The sequence below is a fragment of the Jaculus jaculus genome, chromosome 16 (genome assembly GCF_020740685.1).
Source record: "Jaculus jaculus isolate mJacJac1 chromosome 16, mJacJac1.mat.Y.cur, whole genome shotgun sequence".
NCBI classification, from domain to species: domain Eukaryota; kingdom Metazoa; phylum Chordata; class Mammalia; order Rodentia; family Dipodidae; genus Jaculus; species Jaculus jaculus.
In genome coordinates, this window is record NC_059117.1 from 39,690,389 (window position 1) to 39,709,121 (window position 18,733).

The 18,733-nt window shown below is 36.8% G+C and overlaps 1 protein-coding gene across 4 annotated transcripts in view; it reads right to left on the reverse strand.

The window, feature by feature from the left end:
* Skap2 (src kinase associated phosphoprotein 2) overlaps nucleotides 1-18,733 on the reverse strand; it is a 177,014-nt gene that overhangs the window by 142,049 nt on the left and 16,232 nt on the right. For all 4 annotated transcript variants that reach the window (XM_045136114.1, XM_045136113.1, XM_045136115.1 and 1 more), the window contains exon 4: nucleotides 15,433-15,540. In XM_045136114.1, coding sequence (XP_044992049.1) covers nucleotides 15,433-15,540 — 108 coding nt within the window. The remainder of the gene's footprint in view (nucleotides 1-15,432; nucleotides 15,541-18,733) is intronic.

Sequence of the window (18,733 nt, forward strand, 5' to 3'; positions counted from 1 at the left end):
CTCTCTCAAATAAATACATAAAAATTTAAAAAATGAATAATAAAAATTAAATTACATGTAATTATATAGTAAGAGTAACTAATGCAGCTATGGCGTGGGTGCTGATGTTCGTAATCGCAGCGCACCTGAGCGCTACGCAAGGAGAGCAGAAAACAGGAAGCCCACAGTCCAGATAACCCGGTGAAGGTAGCAGTGATCAAGGACATACTCTGTCTCAAAAAACAAGGTGTGAGGCAAGAACTGAGACCCAAAGTTGTCCTCTGACCACCATGCATGTGCCCAACACCCACACAATCTACAAAAAAGGGAAGCAGAACCAGATTTGTCCCATGGGTCATAGACTGCCAAGCCCCAGCCTCATCTTGACTGTTATTTTGCCCTGTACAAAACAGAACTTTTAAGGTATAATTTCAGACCACTCCTAAATACATTTTTAAAAGTTTTATTTACTTCAAAGTCCCAAAGCTAGCCTTTAAAAATGTTGTTTTAGCCTCCTTGAACCAAACTTCACAAGATCCTAGTTCTGCCAAAAAACCTTTATCTTTGTTGACTACCCAATTATTTTTATGTCACGAACAGGACAAACATTACATTTGATCAGTTTTCCATCTTAGCATGGCTAATAGAAAGTCCAAGGAAAACAAACAGTTGAACTTTTACCAATAGCTACTATACTTATCATGTACTAATGTATTCATGGTATATACTCAAGACACAAATATTAATCCTAGCTTCACTTTGTTTTCTTGTCTATACTCTTTCTTCCTTCCCTGGATCTTCTAATTTGTCTTTTTAACCCTGGTATATTTGTTCTTTGTAAACTGCTCAATTGGTTTTCACGAAACAACAGAAAAAATAAATAAATAAATAAATAAAATTAAAAACACTTGTTATTCAGTACAAATTAAATTCAAATAACCTAAAATTTTAATTTTTATTTATCTCTAATTGACACAATTCTATCTTTTCATATCAGTACCAAAGTCAAAGTGAATGGTTTAACTATTTAATGTTTTTGTACCATATGCTACTAAAAAAAGAAACACAGTCTTGCTATACAGCCCAGACGGCCTTAAACTTTCAGCAATCCTCCTGCTTCAGCTTCCCAACTGCTGGTATTACAGACCAGTGCTTGGTGCTGTTATTAAAGGCCAATGATTACCACCATGAGCCACCATCACCAGGCTCCAAAGGCAATTTAGGGTAAGAAAAGGTTAAACAAAAAACAAGTCACGAAATTGGAAATGGGCCCTTTAACAAGGTTTAAAGCATTCATAGAAATATGTAGGGGTAGAGCATATATGTTAGTAGTGAGAAACTTCTCAAGTGTGAGGACCTAGGTTCAATTCCCTGTTTCTGACAGGAAGCTACACATAGAAAAGGAGGATGTGAGTGAAAGAATACTCACTGCAGTTTGAACTCCGACCTGGATCTAAGCAGGCATGAAGCAAGATGTCCACTCTCCCTGCATAGACAAACCAATACTCCCTCTTCTGCTTTTTGCTTAAATTGGTTGAGCTGGGTTTCTCCTTGTGTCCCATGCATTAACCACTCATCCTTCTGCCAGGCTACTTCATAAATCCTCTAGCCAAATGTCAGAAACCTCATTTTCCCAGACCCGGTTGAAATGTCATCTCCAAAATCAAGCCTACATTTATTCCAATCACAATTGTGTCTTCTTCTTCTGTATTTCTTGTAGTAATACTACTAGTATACCGATCTGCTTCAACTTACAGTTATACTTACAACTCCCTTCCACTACAAATCTATAAGGTCTTTAAAAGGCAGTGGCATGTCGAACATAACTAACAATAAAACCTGTTTAATTTTCATTCCATCTAGCATTCTGTCTAAACCATACAACACTGTTACCCTTTCTTACTACCCATTTAAAAAAATCAATTCTTCACCACCTCTGAGACATATTTTCTTTTAGCAAAGAAATCCCATTGTAAGCATATTAAAAACATATAGCATACATATATTCTAGATCACAGATCCTAGGATACAAATACCCAAACAAGTCCCATTCAGTGGAAGAAATATATGTGTATTTCTTTTCCCCGTGGTAAGACATTTTACTGTTTTGATATTAAAATATTATTCTTATTAACCTCTTTAGTGTTAAAGAAAGTGATGATGTTCAAAGTAAAATAGCTCACAGGTAAAGGTAAATGTAGGGAGGTGTTTTGGAAGACATTTACATAGACGAAAGCAAGAACATGTCTCTGAGATAAAATTGCTTCCCTGATCATCAGTACGTACAGCATTTTGTATGGGCTTCTTTTTAGGCATGAGAAACAAGGCATGCCTTGTTTCCTAGGTTTTGTATGAAAATATAATTAAATATTTGATTATAACATTGACATCTAGATGTGGATGAGAAGAATTATGGTAGCAAAATCTCCAAAGTTCCTCCATAGTGAAAATAAGCCTAATATTTCAATTAAAACATGACTGTGATTATGGAAGAAGATAAAGAGAAAGCTACAGGACTTTTAAAAATTCTAGAAATAAGGTCATAGCTTGAATACTCTTGTGATAATTCTCTCTGAACCTAGATCACTGGTTCTGCCTGTGGTAAAAGACAAGTTTCCACCACTAATTGTCCCAAGACACCATAAACCCATACTTTTGTAAAACAACAAAGCATAAACAAGAAATATAAATAACTAGGAAAGAATGTTTACGTACTTGGATGAAGCAGGAACAGCACACGCTATTAGTGTTCCTAAGTGATTACTCTGCATTTTTGCATTTAGACTGCTGTATGCTGGCCAGTGACACATCACAGATCAGACGCAATCTTCAGACCACACATTGAACAGTGACACTTAGATAATTCATAAGAGCTTTTGTGTTTCAGTTCTCTTACCTGACAAGACTGCTCAGCTTGACAAGGATTTGAGGGGTGGGGAACACCTTGACATCCTTACAAGGGAGAAGAAACCAATATAAAGAAAAAACTCATTTTCTTCTTTCAACTAAAACCAGCAACAACCTTTCTAAAACCTTGATTCCAGCACCCCCTTGTCCCTCCTCCCACACACACACACAATTCTGCACTGACAAAGCATTGCCCTGAAAAATCATGAAGTATGCCCAACAACCTATGTGGACTCTATATACATATGTAACAGTTACTTTTTCACTGCTGGGACAAAACACCCAACCAGAAGCTTATAGAAGGAAAGGGCTTATTTCTAATACAGTTTTAACAGAAAGTTTCATTATGGTAGGGAAAGCATGGCACGGGCAGACAGCTAGGTATCACATCTTTGCATTAGCAGGGAGGAATTATTAAGAGCAAGTTGAGTATGGCAAGTGGAGCTGGACAAAAACACTCATTTCCAGCAAGGCTCCACCTCCCAAAGGCTCCTCAACCTTCCCAAACAGCGCCACCAACTGGAGATCAAGTGTCCAAACATGCCAGGGAAAGTGGCACATACCTGAAGTCCCAGTACTTGGGAGGCAGAAGTAAGAGAATCTGTGAGTTCACGGCCAGCCTAAGAGTACATGGTGAATACCAGATCAGCCTAGGCTAGAGTGAGACCCTATCTGGAAAAAAATTTAAAAAGAGAAAAGTATCTAAACACATGAAGCTCAGGGGGACCTTTTTTTGTTTTTCCTGGTTTTATGAGGTAGGGTCTCACTCTAGCCCAGGCTAACCTGGAACTCACTCTGTAGTCTCAGGGTGGCCTCGAACTCAACAGCAATCCTCCTACCTCTACCTCCCCAGTGCTGGGATTAAAGGCGTGTGCCACCACACCCAGTTTTTTTTTTTTTTTTTACATTCAAACCACCAGAATATGTTCTCAGAAATAATTTGTTGAAGAAAAACCAAGGTGAAAGATCCACTTGATTATGTTTGTATTTGTAATGTAACAAACACTGCTACATTTATATTTCAAAAGCATGAGACAGATATTGCTAGAAATGAGAGCAGCAATGTCATAAACCATAAGAGAAATAATTCTTTCTTTAATATTGCTAAAGGCTACAAAATTCAAGACTTCAATGAGCTGAAAGGACAACAATAAAAAATTAGCTTTTGCTATCATTCACACATCTGTAAAATATGTACTGGTAACAACAACATTAAAAGTAGACTATTCTGGTATCTCTGTTTTTTTTAATTTTACTAATTTGCAAGTGGGGTGGGATGAGGGGGAGAGAGAGGCACACACACCAGGATCTCCTGCCACTGCAACCAAACACCAGATGCATGTGCCACTCTGTGCATCTGGCTTTACGTGGGTACTGGGGAACAGATCTCAGGCCATCAGGACTTACAAACAAGCACTCTTTATCACTGAGCCCCAGGTGTCTTTGTTTTAATTAGCACATTAATCTCACAATTTCTTATTGCAAAAGCACTTGGTATTTTCAGAAATAAGTTTGCCTCAAGTTAAGAAAACATTGGGCTGGAGAAATGACTTAGTGGTTAAGGCACTTGCCTGCAAAAGCAAAGGACCCAGGTTCTATTCTCTAGGACCCATGTAAGTCAGATACACAAGATGGTGCATGTGTCTAGAGCTTATTTGCAGTGGCTGGAGGCCCTGGCGTGCCCATTCTCTCTCTCCCTCCCTCCCTCCCTCCCCCCCCCTCTTGCCTCTTTCTCTCTCAAATAAATAAAAGTAAAATATTTTTTTAAAAAATCTTCAGTTAGATGAGTGGATAATGAAAATGTGGCACATTTATACAATGGAGTTCTACTCAGCGGTAAAGAAAAATGAAGTTATGAAATTTGCAGAAAAATGGATGAACCTGGAAAGGATTATACTAAGTGAGGTAACCCAGGCCCAGAAAGCCAAGCACCACATGTTCTCTCTCATATGTGGATCCTAGCTACAGATGATTGGGCTTCTGCGAGAGAAGGAAAATACTTGGTAGCAGAGGCCAGTAAGTTAAAAAGGAGACATAAAGGGAAGAGAAAGGAAGGGAGGAGGATACTTAATAGGTTGATATTGTATATATGTAAGTACAATGATTGTAATGGGGAGGTAATATGATGGAGAATGGAATTTCAAAGGGGAAAGTGTGGGGGTGGGGAGGGAGGGAATTACCATGGGATATTTTTTTTTTATAATCATGGAAAATGTTAATAAAAAATTAAAAATTAAAAAAAAATCTTCAGTTAGGCAAAGACTTCTTAGATATAACACTAAAAGCACAAGTAACAAAAGAAACAGAAATTAAACTGCTAAAATTTAAAACTTTGTGTATTTCAACTCAAACTACAGCTCAAGATTTGGAGAGACTATTTACACAACATATATTGACAAGGGACAAATATCTGGAATACACAAAATAATCTAGAACTTGATAAATAAAAATACAAATGGGAAAATGGCTTGAACAAGCATTCTCCAAAGACATATGAATGGCCAATAAGCACACGAAAAGATCGATATCAGTACATATTAGAAAACAAAAATCAAAACCACAAAGAAATACCACTTTACTTCCTCTAAGTTGTTTAAAATAAAAAAGATAATAAAACCCAGTGTTTAAGAGTATGTAATCAGAACACTCGCACACTACTAGTAAAAACATTAAATGGTGGTACAGTTCTTTGCTAGCTTACAGAATCTAGGTTCTTCCAGATAGCCAGCATTAAGGCTGTGACTAGATCTGATGTATTTGACATACTTATTTATACTCTCTTTCAACAGTGGAACGTGCTTCTGCCCCCAAGGAAACTATCAACACACCAACTATGAAAATATAGAATAAAGTAGCCTCATGGTGTCATGAAAACTGGTGACTAGACTGTTAGGCTGAGCATCTACCTTGCTGCCTGTTAGCCTGACCTCCTTGCCTGCTAAAATCCCCATGAAATTCTTTTTATTTTTCCAGAACTTGAGATTGAACCCAGGCCTTGCAGAGACTAGTGAATACTCTGCCACTGAGCTGTACACCAACCCCTTTTCTGCTCGTTTTTAAAGAACAAAGCCTTAATATCCCCAATAATAAAGAAACGGCATCAGTGTGCCAAATCTGAGTGCTCTGCAATTAGAAAGCAGCTGAGGCTGAAATGAAGATATAGCAGAGAACATCAGAGCCCAGAGCACGCAGAAGAAAAAGAGAGCTAGTTTTCATGTAAAAGACTCAGCTAAGCCAGGCGTGGTGGTGCACGCCTTTGATCCCAGCACTCGGGAGGCAGAGGTAGAAAATCGCTGTGAGTTCAAGGACACCCTGAGACTACCCAGTTAATTCCAGGCCAGCCTGAGCTATATATAGTGAGACCCTACCTCAAAAAAAAAAAAAAAAAAGTCTCAGCAGTCACAGGATGACAGGAGCACCACACACTGATGAACTATAGTTAATGACAGAAGAACTGTGGGGCTCATCCTCCAAAGTAGCTGGCAGCAAAGGCCTACGTGCGTCTGGGATAAACCCTCTCCACAGAGTGCAACTCTCTGAAGAGAGTGCCCAGTAACAGCCCCAAAGCAGGTGTGCAAGACGTCAGGTAGCTAGCTCCTGATGGTCATTACTCCCCCAAGTAATGCCCTACTTATTTTGATAACTATGGGAGTCCCAGTTTGCGGCTTTAGCTCTCAGATGCCTCATAGACAAGCTACCTGTAGGCAAGCTTACTGTTTTATTCCCAAGCCATAGTCAGCCTCCCCATTCAAAGGAAAAGCTTTTCAGAATGGTATATATGCAAGGAATCTCATGTGAGCTACCTTACTACTCCACCAGGTCTTTCCTCACCCCAGGATTCACAAAACAGGCCTCTACAGAGGGTTGAGAAAAAGTAACTCAGCTTCCAGACAAAGTGGTCAGCTTAGCATTACAATGCATAGCCTGTACAGAGCTTATCTATGTAAAAATAACATAATTAGAATCAATGCTTGAAAAGAAAAAGATGGAAAGCTAATACAGTGATTCACTTTTTAAAATGCCATCAACAGGATCTGAGGTGGATATGTTACAAAATAAAAATAATATTGTTCAAGTTGAAACAAAACCCAAAAAGAACCAAGAATGAAATAACAAAAAAGGGGGGGGGGAAAGGCAGAAGTCAGAGAGAGGCCTAAGGAATCACTCATCTTGGTGGAAGCCGAAAGATTCCATGGACAGTTGGTCCAAAAAAAAAAACAAACCTGGAAGTGCAATGCCTGAAGCTGTGAGGGCAGCTGCCTTGGAACAGCAGTTGGGTCACGTAAGACAGAAGGGGAAGCCATGGCATTTTATTGTTCAATCTCTAGTTTATTTTAATGTTAACTGTAAGTATGCCTCCTGAACTTTAGAAATGAAAGCTAGTTTATTTTTCAGGGAGCTTGGGGCAGAAGCACTAAAGTGGAGAAGTCCTGCTGCTCTTGAGTCCTTGTCCTAGGCCAATTTTGTCAGTTTAAAAGGAAGGAAAATGTCTCTCTGAGTAGATAGCTTTGAGCAGATTAAAGGAAATAATGTCAATGAAAGAATCTAGCAGGCAGTGCCAGGTGTGTTTCTCAATACATATCCATTTTATATCATGTAATCTTTTTTCCTCCTCTAAAGATGCTTCCCACATCCTCATACAACCTCTTCCAAGTCAGGTTTCTCAGAGGATTGGTGCCAGGACACAATGGCTTCCTCTAAAACCAAATCAGTCTTTGCACTGTCTTTTAGATGCTAAATTCACTCACAACTTAGTTTACAGAGGGGTGCAAGTGAAGTTGGGAAGCCCTAACTGTAACTTCTCCAAATGCAAAGAATGGGCAAATCCACACATGCACAGTAAGAAAAGCAAGTCTTGGCCCTATGAGACCTCCTCACTGCTACCTGCTAAGGATCCTAAAGACCCGCAAGCTGGTCTGGGTAGTCAGTTAGTATATGGTATTGCAGTAGTCATTACCAGAACCTTTCCAAAGTACTGAACAGAGAGGTTCACCAAGAGGAAAGAGACTCTGAAAAAAAGGTCCAAAAATGAGAGGACAGCAGGCATAGCAGTGCACAGCTGCAGTTCCAGTACTTAGGAAACAGACAGGAAAATGATGAGACCAAGCCCAGCCTGGACTACATAGCAAGTTCGAGTTTTGCCCAAGCTACACAATGAGATTTCACCTTAAGAAAGGGAGGGGCTGGGCAGGACAACCACAGACAGCAGCCATGGGAAGGGTCTCTGGACAGCCACAGCTGTTTTTTATAAGGTTCTGGGTGACAAAAAAAAAAAAAAAAAAAAAAAAAAAGAACACTGGAAATGAAGGTACGTGGGCACACAGAAGAGTCTAGTGTGATACCTGGCCACATGCCTCCATGTAGCCTCTCAAGTGCAGCTGCCTAATCTGGCTCAACTTTCTTCTCAGCTGCAAGGACCAGTTTAAGAAATGCCTTTAGAACAGTTCTCAGGCATTAAGGCATACCAGGTATCTTGTTGAAATGCTGGCTCCAGGGTCAATATGTCTTGGGTGGAGATGGATATCCAGCATTTCTATCAAGCTTCTGTATGGCACTGTTGCTGTAGGAATGCTAATAGTAAAACAGGTAGGAAGGGGCTAGGAAAACTTCTTTCCCATTAGCACAAAATCTACTCATCTACCCCACACTCTACTCCATGCCCCTTGAAACAAAAGTAAGCAGAAGCCTAGATGGGGAAGAGAAAAATGTGATGGTTTTGAAAACAATGCATGATTCTTGAGCATCAGACAGACAAGAATTTGAATTCCAGTTATACCACTTAGTAGCTACATGACTTTGGACAAATCATATAACTTCTCAGCTGGTGTAGTAGCCCATACCTATAATCCCAGCATTTGGGAGGCTGATGTAACGGGATTGCTGTGAGCTAGAGGCCAGCCTGGGCTTCATACAGAATGAGTTCTAGGTCATCCTGATCTAAAGTGAGACCCTAACACAAAATTTAAAAAAAAAAAAAGTTACAGAACTTCTCTCCCTGAGTTTTCCTTAACTGTCAAGTTATAATAATGTCATCCCACAGACATGCTGTCAAGATTAAAAGGAAATAATGTAGCTGGCTCTACTGAAGGGTCCTCTTGATTTCATTCAATCTGCATTTGACCATCCCTGAAGCTTGCACTCATCATATCATCACTGCTTCCAGGTTCTCTCGGTGGATGTCACATCAAAGGCAAACTCCAACCATTCAGCTCTCACAGTAACTCATGGCCAACCTCCAAGAACCATATTTAACCTCACCTCTGATCATTACCCAGAAAACCTTTCTCCAGGCAAATTACCTCACCGCTATCATTATGTTTACTAATTCTGACATGTGGACACAGTACTCTGGGGACTTCCTAAGCAATCAATAGATCCAAACACTTTATTACACAAACCAGAAAATAAATCCAGAAAGACTAAATAACTTGTCCTTTTCCAGAAAAGTATCATCGATGAGTATGGAAACCTGGTTTCTGAAGAATGCTGGTCCAAATGGTCTTTTTAGCATCTTCTCCCACTTTCTCCAAAAAACTTCAAAACTCACACAATACTCACTTAAATATAAGACCTCAATCCCTTTGTAATTCAGACATGAGTTTTATACTTGGGTTTACCTGCCATGATCCTAAAATATATGGCTAATTCAGTCAACAAATTAGAAAGCAAAATCAATGAAACCAATTACTTGCCTTGGTATAGAGCAAATCAGTGGAATATTGTTAACAAATAATATTTACCACCTTTTGGAACTTGGCAGTCTAGATTGCTAGTTTCCTTATTTTGGGTCATTATCATGTTTCCCCATCTCAATTATATATTTTTTGGAAATAAAAATTTTATCTTTTTCATCTTTGAATCCCTCATTGTCCTATCACCATATCTTGCTCATTTCTTCATGTACTATGTAAATAATTGCTTATTATTGAGTTTAAGTTGTATTATTTTTCATTTGAACTTTATTAACTTTACAATCTTTCTTATCTAGTCAATTTTGCTATAGTTGTATTCTCCCACTTTTACTGTGATATATTTTCCCATTTAGTAGCATGAAAGTAGAAAAATCATTTTTAATGGTATTTGTTTTTATTTATACATATCTTTTTACCACAAAAATACTACAAATCTACATGCTTTCTACCCTCAGTCACATATTGTATACTACAGGGTAAATAATATGTCTTCTTTTATACAATATGTCATAGAAAAATATGTACCCAGGGCTAGAGAGATAGCTCAGCAGTTAAGGTGCTTGCCTGCAAAGCACATGCATCTGGAGTTTGTTTGCAGGGGCTAGAGGCCCTCATATAACCATATATTCATTCATTCTCTCTCTGTGTGTGTTTGCAAATAAATAAATAAAAATATTTAAAAGATGTACCCAAACTATAATCCCCTCCCTCCTACCAAAATACTTGAAAATGTTCTATATACATATCAGAAATGATTAAAATAATCATTGTTCCTACAATGCTTAAAAACATACATACACACACACACACAAGCTAGTAAGTTAGCATGTTAGAATAACCAAAAAGAACTTAAAAAGTGTAAGTGTGACACTAATGTATTCAAGAAATGTTCAAATTAAAAACTAAATTCTCAAGGGTTACATATGCTAGCCCCACACCCAAGGTCCTGGGTTCAATCTCCAATACCATAAAAACTGTTGATGATGATGGTGATGATGAAAATAATAATAATAGTAATAAATTAACAAAAAAAATACAAAAAGTATCAAAAACTCCATGATACTCTGGTTTAGAAAAGTCCTAAAAGACTGAGTTATGATGAAGTTTTTTCTAGTCATAAACATTGCTTCGTAGTCTAGTGATACCCAGAGACAACTTAAACAGTTATTGCTTGACTTTTATCACAACTACTTAGTGCTACATCTGATTTTACACACAAACATACTTACACACACAAACTTCTCAGCAGATGTATACCTTAAATTCACATGGCATGCACGTGGATAGGGTTATAACTAACTCTGTGTTAGATGGGTGTTGCAGCTCAGTATTTATGGGCATCCTGGAGACCATTCTTTTTAAAGCAGTCTTTTGGAATAAGTGATAATTTATGTTTTATAAATCCAAATTTTTTAATAAGTATAATACATCAAAAGAGAGAAAAATAATAAGTTATAATCAAAATAGTATGTTTTTTTTCTTAATCCCAAAGCTTAAAAAATAGTTCTACTCCTAAACAAATTTTGTTTCATAGAAACCTTCATCCTTGCCTATGGTCACAGCTCTAAGTAACCTATTTCACTGGGGAATTTTTAGTTAGGAAGATACTTGGACAAGAAATGACTCCTCTATCTTCCATTTCATTTTAGCCTTTCTATATTCACACCCTAGAGGTTCTGGATTCTTATCCACAAAGTGATTATGGTCTAGGACTGAATCAGATTTGTAACAAATGTCCACTGGGATCCTTTGACCTATCATTGACGAGCGAAGCCAATATACAGCTTCTAGCTCAGTGAATCCTTTTACCTTTCCTCAGGGATTTTCCACAGTGCTTTGTGGTTAGAAATCTCCTTTCACAAATGATGAAAATAAATGAAAAATGAGTTCAAAATAGAAAAATGGAATCTCAAGTCATTATACAATGGCTAATGGCTATCCTACATCTACCACTTTAGTGCCAAACCACTATACCATGTACTCAGTAAGGGATATTTTTAGGGTTTTGGTCTCATTAGCTCTAATTTTATCTGATTACTGACATGTACTGATTATATTCACATTCTGCTGTATCTTCAGCCACATTGAAAGCATAAAACTTCCAAGAGTGATCTCTGATAGTCTGGAATCTTTAATATTCTAGGAAAAGTAAAGCATAAAAGCTAATAAAATGCAACTTGTAATTAGTGTGACTTCTTTTGAATAGTACCGTATCAAAATACAACAGACAGTAATCATTTGTAAATAAAATACAGACTCTTAAACTTTCTCGTAAAAGGTAAGTTAGCATCACATATCTGGTCTTAAAATATACTCCTCTTCAAAAAAATAGTGTTCCCAAAGAGAAAGGAGAAAAATGTGTAGTACAATATTTCTATGTTTCAAGCAATACAAAAATCTGTTGCCATTTATGTTACAATTCTAGTCATCAATAAAGTGTTTTTTTCAATATACCACTCAAAAATCAATTATATCAACTCTTTTGTATAGAGAAGCAGCACACCTATCAAGCAACTAGTATTAATGAGTAGACATGACTATAGAATCTCCATCTATTTCTCTGACAAAGCTGTGGCTACTTCAGTCTCTCATTGAAATTCCATTAATCTGGTGTAGCAAGGTCCAATGCGAAAATCAAAACTCCATCTAACCCTTTATCAGCTCACAATAACCTACAAGTGAACTCTGCCTGTTAGCATGCAGCAAGTTATGATTTTGCTATCAATCAGGCACTTGGCCAATACAAAAAAAAAAAAAAAAAAAACAGCAGGCAGGCTGGAAATAGCATGTCTGGCAGGGTTTGGAGATTTTGTTTGTGTTTTCTGTTTTCAGGACCATTCAGTTTCTACCGGGTGTCTGGACTTTCTGAGATTATGCATTATTCTCCTTGACTCTGATTTAATTGCTACCAGCAATCAAGTCGAAGCATCACTGAAGTGTGCTTGAATTTCATTAGAAGATATAACTTATGCTACTTTCCTACAGTACCTAATAAACCATAAAGAAACCAAAACACATATGGCTTGAGGGAATAACTGGAAAATTAGGTGGCCATTTGGGAACTGAGTGAACTTTTGAACCACAGGAACAGAGGAAAAGAAATATTAAAGGGAAAGACAGACTTAGAATGCACAAAGATGTGCAGGTTTGACCTTTCTGATACCTTGAAAATTACATTAGCATTATGAAAAATACATATCATGTTTAGAGCACATAATCCATCAAGGCTCAGATACTCTGTTAGTGCCTACCATAAGGTAAAAGTCAAAAGGACAAAACAACAATCTGACTTGACAAAAGGCTTTTAGGTGACCTGTGCTAACCTGGGCATGCTATTGTTAAATGCTTTTTTATAATTAATATACCATTAGGCTGAGGTCATACATAATAAAGGAAATTTTATTCAGCAAAACAAAGAGAATACAGAAAAAAAATCCAAGTTACAGAGAAAGAAACAGATGAGATAATATTTTAGAGTGAGAACTGAAAGTCCAAGTGGTAGTGTGAAATTAATCTATAATAATATTGTAGAAGAAAATGTGAAACTGTTAAAATGCTATTATTTATATATAAAAATGAATGATAGTAAAAATAGCATTTCTACTTAAGAATGAGTTAAGTACTAATAAATATGCATTGGAGTTACACATGAACATGCTACTAATCAGTATTCAAATACATACATATATGTGTGTGTGTGTATATATATGTGTATGTATATGTGTGTGTGTGTAATATATATTAATGTATATATATATTACACACACACACAGGTTTTTAGAGTGTCTCACTCTAGCTCAGGCTGACCTGGATTCACTATGTAGTGTCAGGGTGGCCTCAAACTCATGGCAAACCTTCTACCTCTGCCTGGGATTAAAGTGCTGAGATTAAAGGCATGAGCCACCATGTCCGGCCACAACTACTTTTTCCATGACATCATGTATTTCCTGTAGATTTGACTTGGAGAACACATGAAAATTTATTTTTTTTCCAACTTTAAAATTTATTTTTATTTTTGAAAATTTATCTATTCTTAAAAAAGAAAACCTACTAGGGCTAGAAAGATGGCTTAGTGGTTAAGCGCTTGTCTGTGAAGCCTAAGGACCCAGGTTCGAGGCTTGATTCCCCAACACCCACATTAGCCAGATGCACAAGGGGACACAAGCATCTGGAGTTCATTTGCAGTGGCTGGAGGCCCTGGCACACCCATTCTTTCTCTCTCTGTCTGTCGCTCTCAAATAAATAAATAAAAATGAACAAGATTTTAAAAAAAAGAAAACCCATAATAATCATATGAACACACTATAAAACATCACTAGATGTTTGAACTCATAAATATTTAATTGCTAAGTTAATTAAAATTTCAATTTTTAAGGCTAAACATAATGCCCAAGTACATCAAAAGATTTATGCTATTTTTTAAAACTCAATATAGCTATCTTGTGAATACATCCGCATAAATATTCTGTCTCTGTATGTTTATCCATATGCACACAAACACATCTACACAACATTTTACGGAGTAGTAAAACAACTGTAGATCTGAAAAATCCCACAACTTGAATAATAATTCATTGTTTTGTTTAAACATATGGCATCAACTAACATAATTTTCTAGCAGAAATTCTCTTAAAGATATGGTTAGTAAGGGTAGTACCTGGTTTTGGATAATGTAAGTAAAGGAAAATGCTTGTCTTTCTGAATAACAGAAAGGGATATAAGAAAAAAGATTTCTCCCTCTAAAAATAAAAATTAAATATAAAAGTCAACATAAATGGATATGATTATTATCACTACACATTGCACAAAGTTCGGGATATAAAAAAGATTATTTTGTTCTGAATCAGTGGTTAGAATGTTTATCGCTTATGCATGTACTTGACTTATCCCTATTCTGCAATAGACATAATTTTATACCTCATAAAAGCAATTTATGTTTCCAAAGGGAATAATCTGAGTAACATAAAATGTGGAGTGCTCTGTTGCAAGAAGCATATTTTCACTCAACAATTGTATTTAGAGATGGAACTGCACAGTTTGATCATCATGTAGAGGCAGAAAGCATCATTCATTTCTATATCTTTGTAAAACTTTTAGTGCCACAAATTAATATGCATAGCTAATTGATTGATACACATTCTTAATTTGTAACTATATATAACTCTTATAAAATTCCTAGAAAGCAGAAACATTCAAATGTCCATCACATAGGATGGATATGCTACATCCTAAACACAAATTTCATAACTTTGGCAATATTCAATAAATTTTTTAAGTCACTATGATAATCAACTCTATTACTAATTCAATTAATATTAAAAACTGTAATATTGCCACATAATATAGGACATTTTAAGTGACAGAAAAATGAAAATGTGCAGTAAAAGATGCATTTGATAAACCTGTCTTAATTTAAGAAAGCAATGTAGGAATAATTTAATATTTTATGAACTCATTTTATATAAAGTTTTCAGGAAAAAATGTATCACAAATCTTTTTCATTATTTATAAAATAAATAATATAAAAAGTCATTAAGAAGCACAATAAAATTAAGCAAAAATATGATAATATTAAATTAACCAACAAATTGTTGGTAATAGTATTCCTATGATGATGCCAGCATCCTCCTAAAAATTCTAGTCAAGAAAATTTTCCAGAAAAGAAAGAAAGTCACACTTCAGAGCCCTCCCATGGACCACTAGAGAGAGCTCTTCTGTTCCTTAAGAGGTTCTGGGAAAGGTAAGGAACAGGATGCCTATGCCTTCTGCTTGGCGGTAAGATCATTCACTCCCTGGACAGAGAGCACTGCATGGAGGCGCCGAGAGGTATATTTTGTGAGAGATGATAACATACCATCAGAAGGGGCATCGTCATCTTTATCATAGCGTTCTGAAGCTAATGAAACAGTGTCAGGAGGCCCAATAAATGGGTCATCATATTCATCCCCCTCTTCAGCATCCCCTGTAAGTGAGTAAGAAAAATGTGGTTAGCCATTTTAAATGTTACCTTGTTTGACCACTAAATTCAGTCACTGTCACAGAAAAACAAAGAAAATCTTTTGAACTATGTAAAAGTAGATCCCTAGTTTACTCATCAGAATCTAAAGGTACTAATTATTTATTTATTTATTTATTTATTTACTCACTTACTTATGTATTATTTTGTTTTTTTTGAAGCAGCGTCTCACTCTTAACTCTATCTAGCCTAAGCTAAACTAGAACTCTCTCTGTAACCCAGGCTTTCCTCAAATTCACATTCATCTTCTACCTTAGCCTCCCAAGTGCTGGCATTAGATCCATGAGGCACCACACCCAATTTACCAAGACTTTTTGAAGGTCAGCAGAGAACTGCTTACTTGTGACCCAAAAGGATCCATCCAAAAATTATGGTGATTTCCACAGTGTTTAAAAAGTAGAAACAAGATAAGGCAGGAGTGGTCTAAGACAAGCAATACATTCAAAATTACTAAGAGGCGCCGGGCGTGGTGGCATACACCTTCAATCCCAGCATTCGGGAGGCAGAGGTAGGAGGATTGCCGTGAGTTCGAGGCCACACTGAGATTCCATAATGAATTCCAGGTCAGCCTGGGCTAGAGTGAGACCCTACCTCGAAAAACCAAAAAATAAATAAATAAATAAATAACAAAGAGGAAAGCATAACAGAAAACAATTCAAGTAATTCCCTTTACCTCTTCAACAATTTGAACAAATATGAAAAGAAGCTGACCATGGGCAGTCACACAAACACTATTTTAATTAAAAGTCACAGAGTTATGTTAAAGAAAACCCACTTAAGGAAACCAGCTCTAAACTAATATAATCCTTTCAAATTCGAAGTCATCTCCAAACATTCAATTATCAGGCATATTTTCGTACTGTGGGCAATTTCCATATCCTGGATTAGTTTGTTTTGGGTCCTTTAGTCCTCAAAGTAAGATTTTGGTGATGTGGGTTTCTATATACAGTTCTGTATTAGTTGAAATACTCTTAAAAAATAACATCAAAAGTTGATGTGGTGGGCTGGAGAGGTTTAGTGGTTAAGGGACATGCCTACAAAGCCTAAGGATACCAGTTCAATTCTTCAGGTCTCACATAAACCAGATGCACTCCATATGTCTGGAGTTTGTTTGTAGTGGCTAGAAGCTCTGGCATGGCCATTCTCTCTTTCTCTCTCTCTCTCCTTTTTGTCTCAAATAAATAAATAAATCTTATTTTTAAAAAAAAGATTAAAACAAAAAAAAGTTGCTGTGGGGTCATGCCTTTAGTCCCAGCAATTGAGAGGCTCAGGAAGGAGAATCACTGTAGCCTAGGGCTGCAGAATGAGTTCCAGATCAGCCTCGGCTAGAGTGAGATCCTTCCACTGAATGAATGAATGAATGAATGAATGAATGAATGAATGAATGAATGAAAAACTAAGAAAATAAATAAATAACACTGAATCAGCTATTTTGATTTTTTACATGCTTTCAACAACAACAATAAAAGTAATGTAAGCTTAATATTGGACCAAGTAACAAACTGATAACAATTTAAATTACCTGTTATCAATTAATCAACTAGAGAACCATGTCCCAACCCAGACAGGTTAGAACTCCTACAGGACCCTAGAGTGCCTACAAGACTGCTTTTGGGTCACAGGCAGAGTTTATTCTGTAGCCCAGAGTGACTTCCAACTCACAGTGACTTCAAACTCTGGAGTGCTGGGATTAAAGGCACGACCACTATGGCCAGCTGGTATTAATTTTCTAAGGATATTCCATATTACATAATAAAAAATAAACCTTGTTGACCTTTTAAAAGGTACTAGAATAACTTAAATATATCACCAGCATTTAGCATATTAGCTCTTGTAACTATTTTTTAAAAAAAAGAAAAGTAAGCAGTATATGGGAAGTTGTTTTAAAACTCAGGTGAACAGCCTTACATTTCATACTGTAAATGAAAATAAACTATTAAAAAATTTTTAAAGTCATGAACATCAAAAGCATATTAGGGCTGGAAAGACTGCCTAGTGGTTAAGGTGCTTGCCTGCAAAGCCAAAGGACCTAGGTTCGATTCCCCAAGACCCACATAAGCCAGATGCACAAGATAGTGCATGCATGTGAAGTTCATTTGCAGTGGCTGGAGGCCCTGGGGTGCCCATTCTCTCTCTCTGTGTCTCTCTCTTTTTCTCTCTCTCTCTGTCTGCCTCTCCCTATCTCTTTCAAATAATAAATAAAAACATTTTTAAAGTAGCATATTATCTTTTTGTATATTCATTATATATTCTATTTTGAAAATATTTTTATTTGTTTTTTTGCAAGAAGAAAGAGGGAATGAGCACACCAGGGCCTCTTGCCACTACTAACAAACTCCAGATGCATGCACCACTTTATGCATGTGGCTTTGTGTGGGTACTGAGAAATCAGATTTGTGCCTGTGCCATCAGGCTTTGCTATAAAGTACATTTAGCCATGGAGCCATCTCTCCAGCCCCTATTCATTATATATTTTAATAACCATATGCCCACATACACAATGATTCAAGCAACAAGCTATCTTCAATGGACAGCTATATATATGTATGTATATACATACATGTCCAAAAGGCCACAATCAAAACTGTAAGAAAATTCAGTCTATACAAATTAGTCACTGACATGTTGAAGACCTCTATCTATAGTTTATTTTTAAATACTTTTCAGATTATGAAGTAAAACTGTCTTCAATTTACCCATTATAAGACCTGAAATTAATTCAAAGTATTGATTTTTAAAAGATCAGTGTGGTATTGGTATTTAGAATCTACGACAAAATAAATTAGGAACTACTACTGAACTGATTTCTTCTCTACCCTACCACCTCAGGACACCCAGCTCCCCTGCAACTCACTCAGAATATACAGACTCATGGAGTATCTGTGCAGGGCTGGTCCCTGCTTAGCAACTGCATTCAGCTGAAAACACACTGCTTTTCAGGTAGTTTTCACCCCATTTGCCCTTCCTGATTTTGTTTTTAATTCAATAAATAGGAAAAGCTGCTATCTTCTCAACAGCTTCAATGGAACACAGGGGTCGCTGTTGAGTAGTACACAGCATTTTTCCTCCCCAGGGTCTAAGTATTCAGAGCTATACCTGCAAAGACTTCTATAAATTAAAAGGAAAATGTTCAATGTGT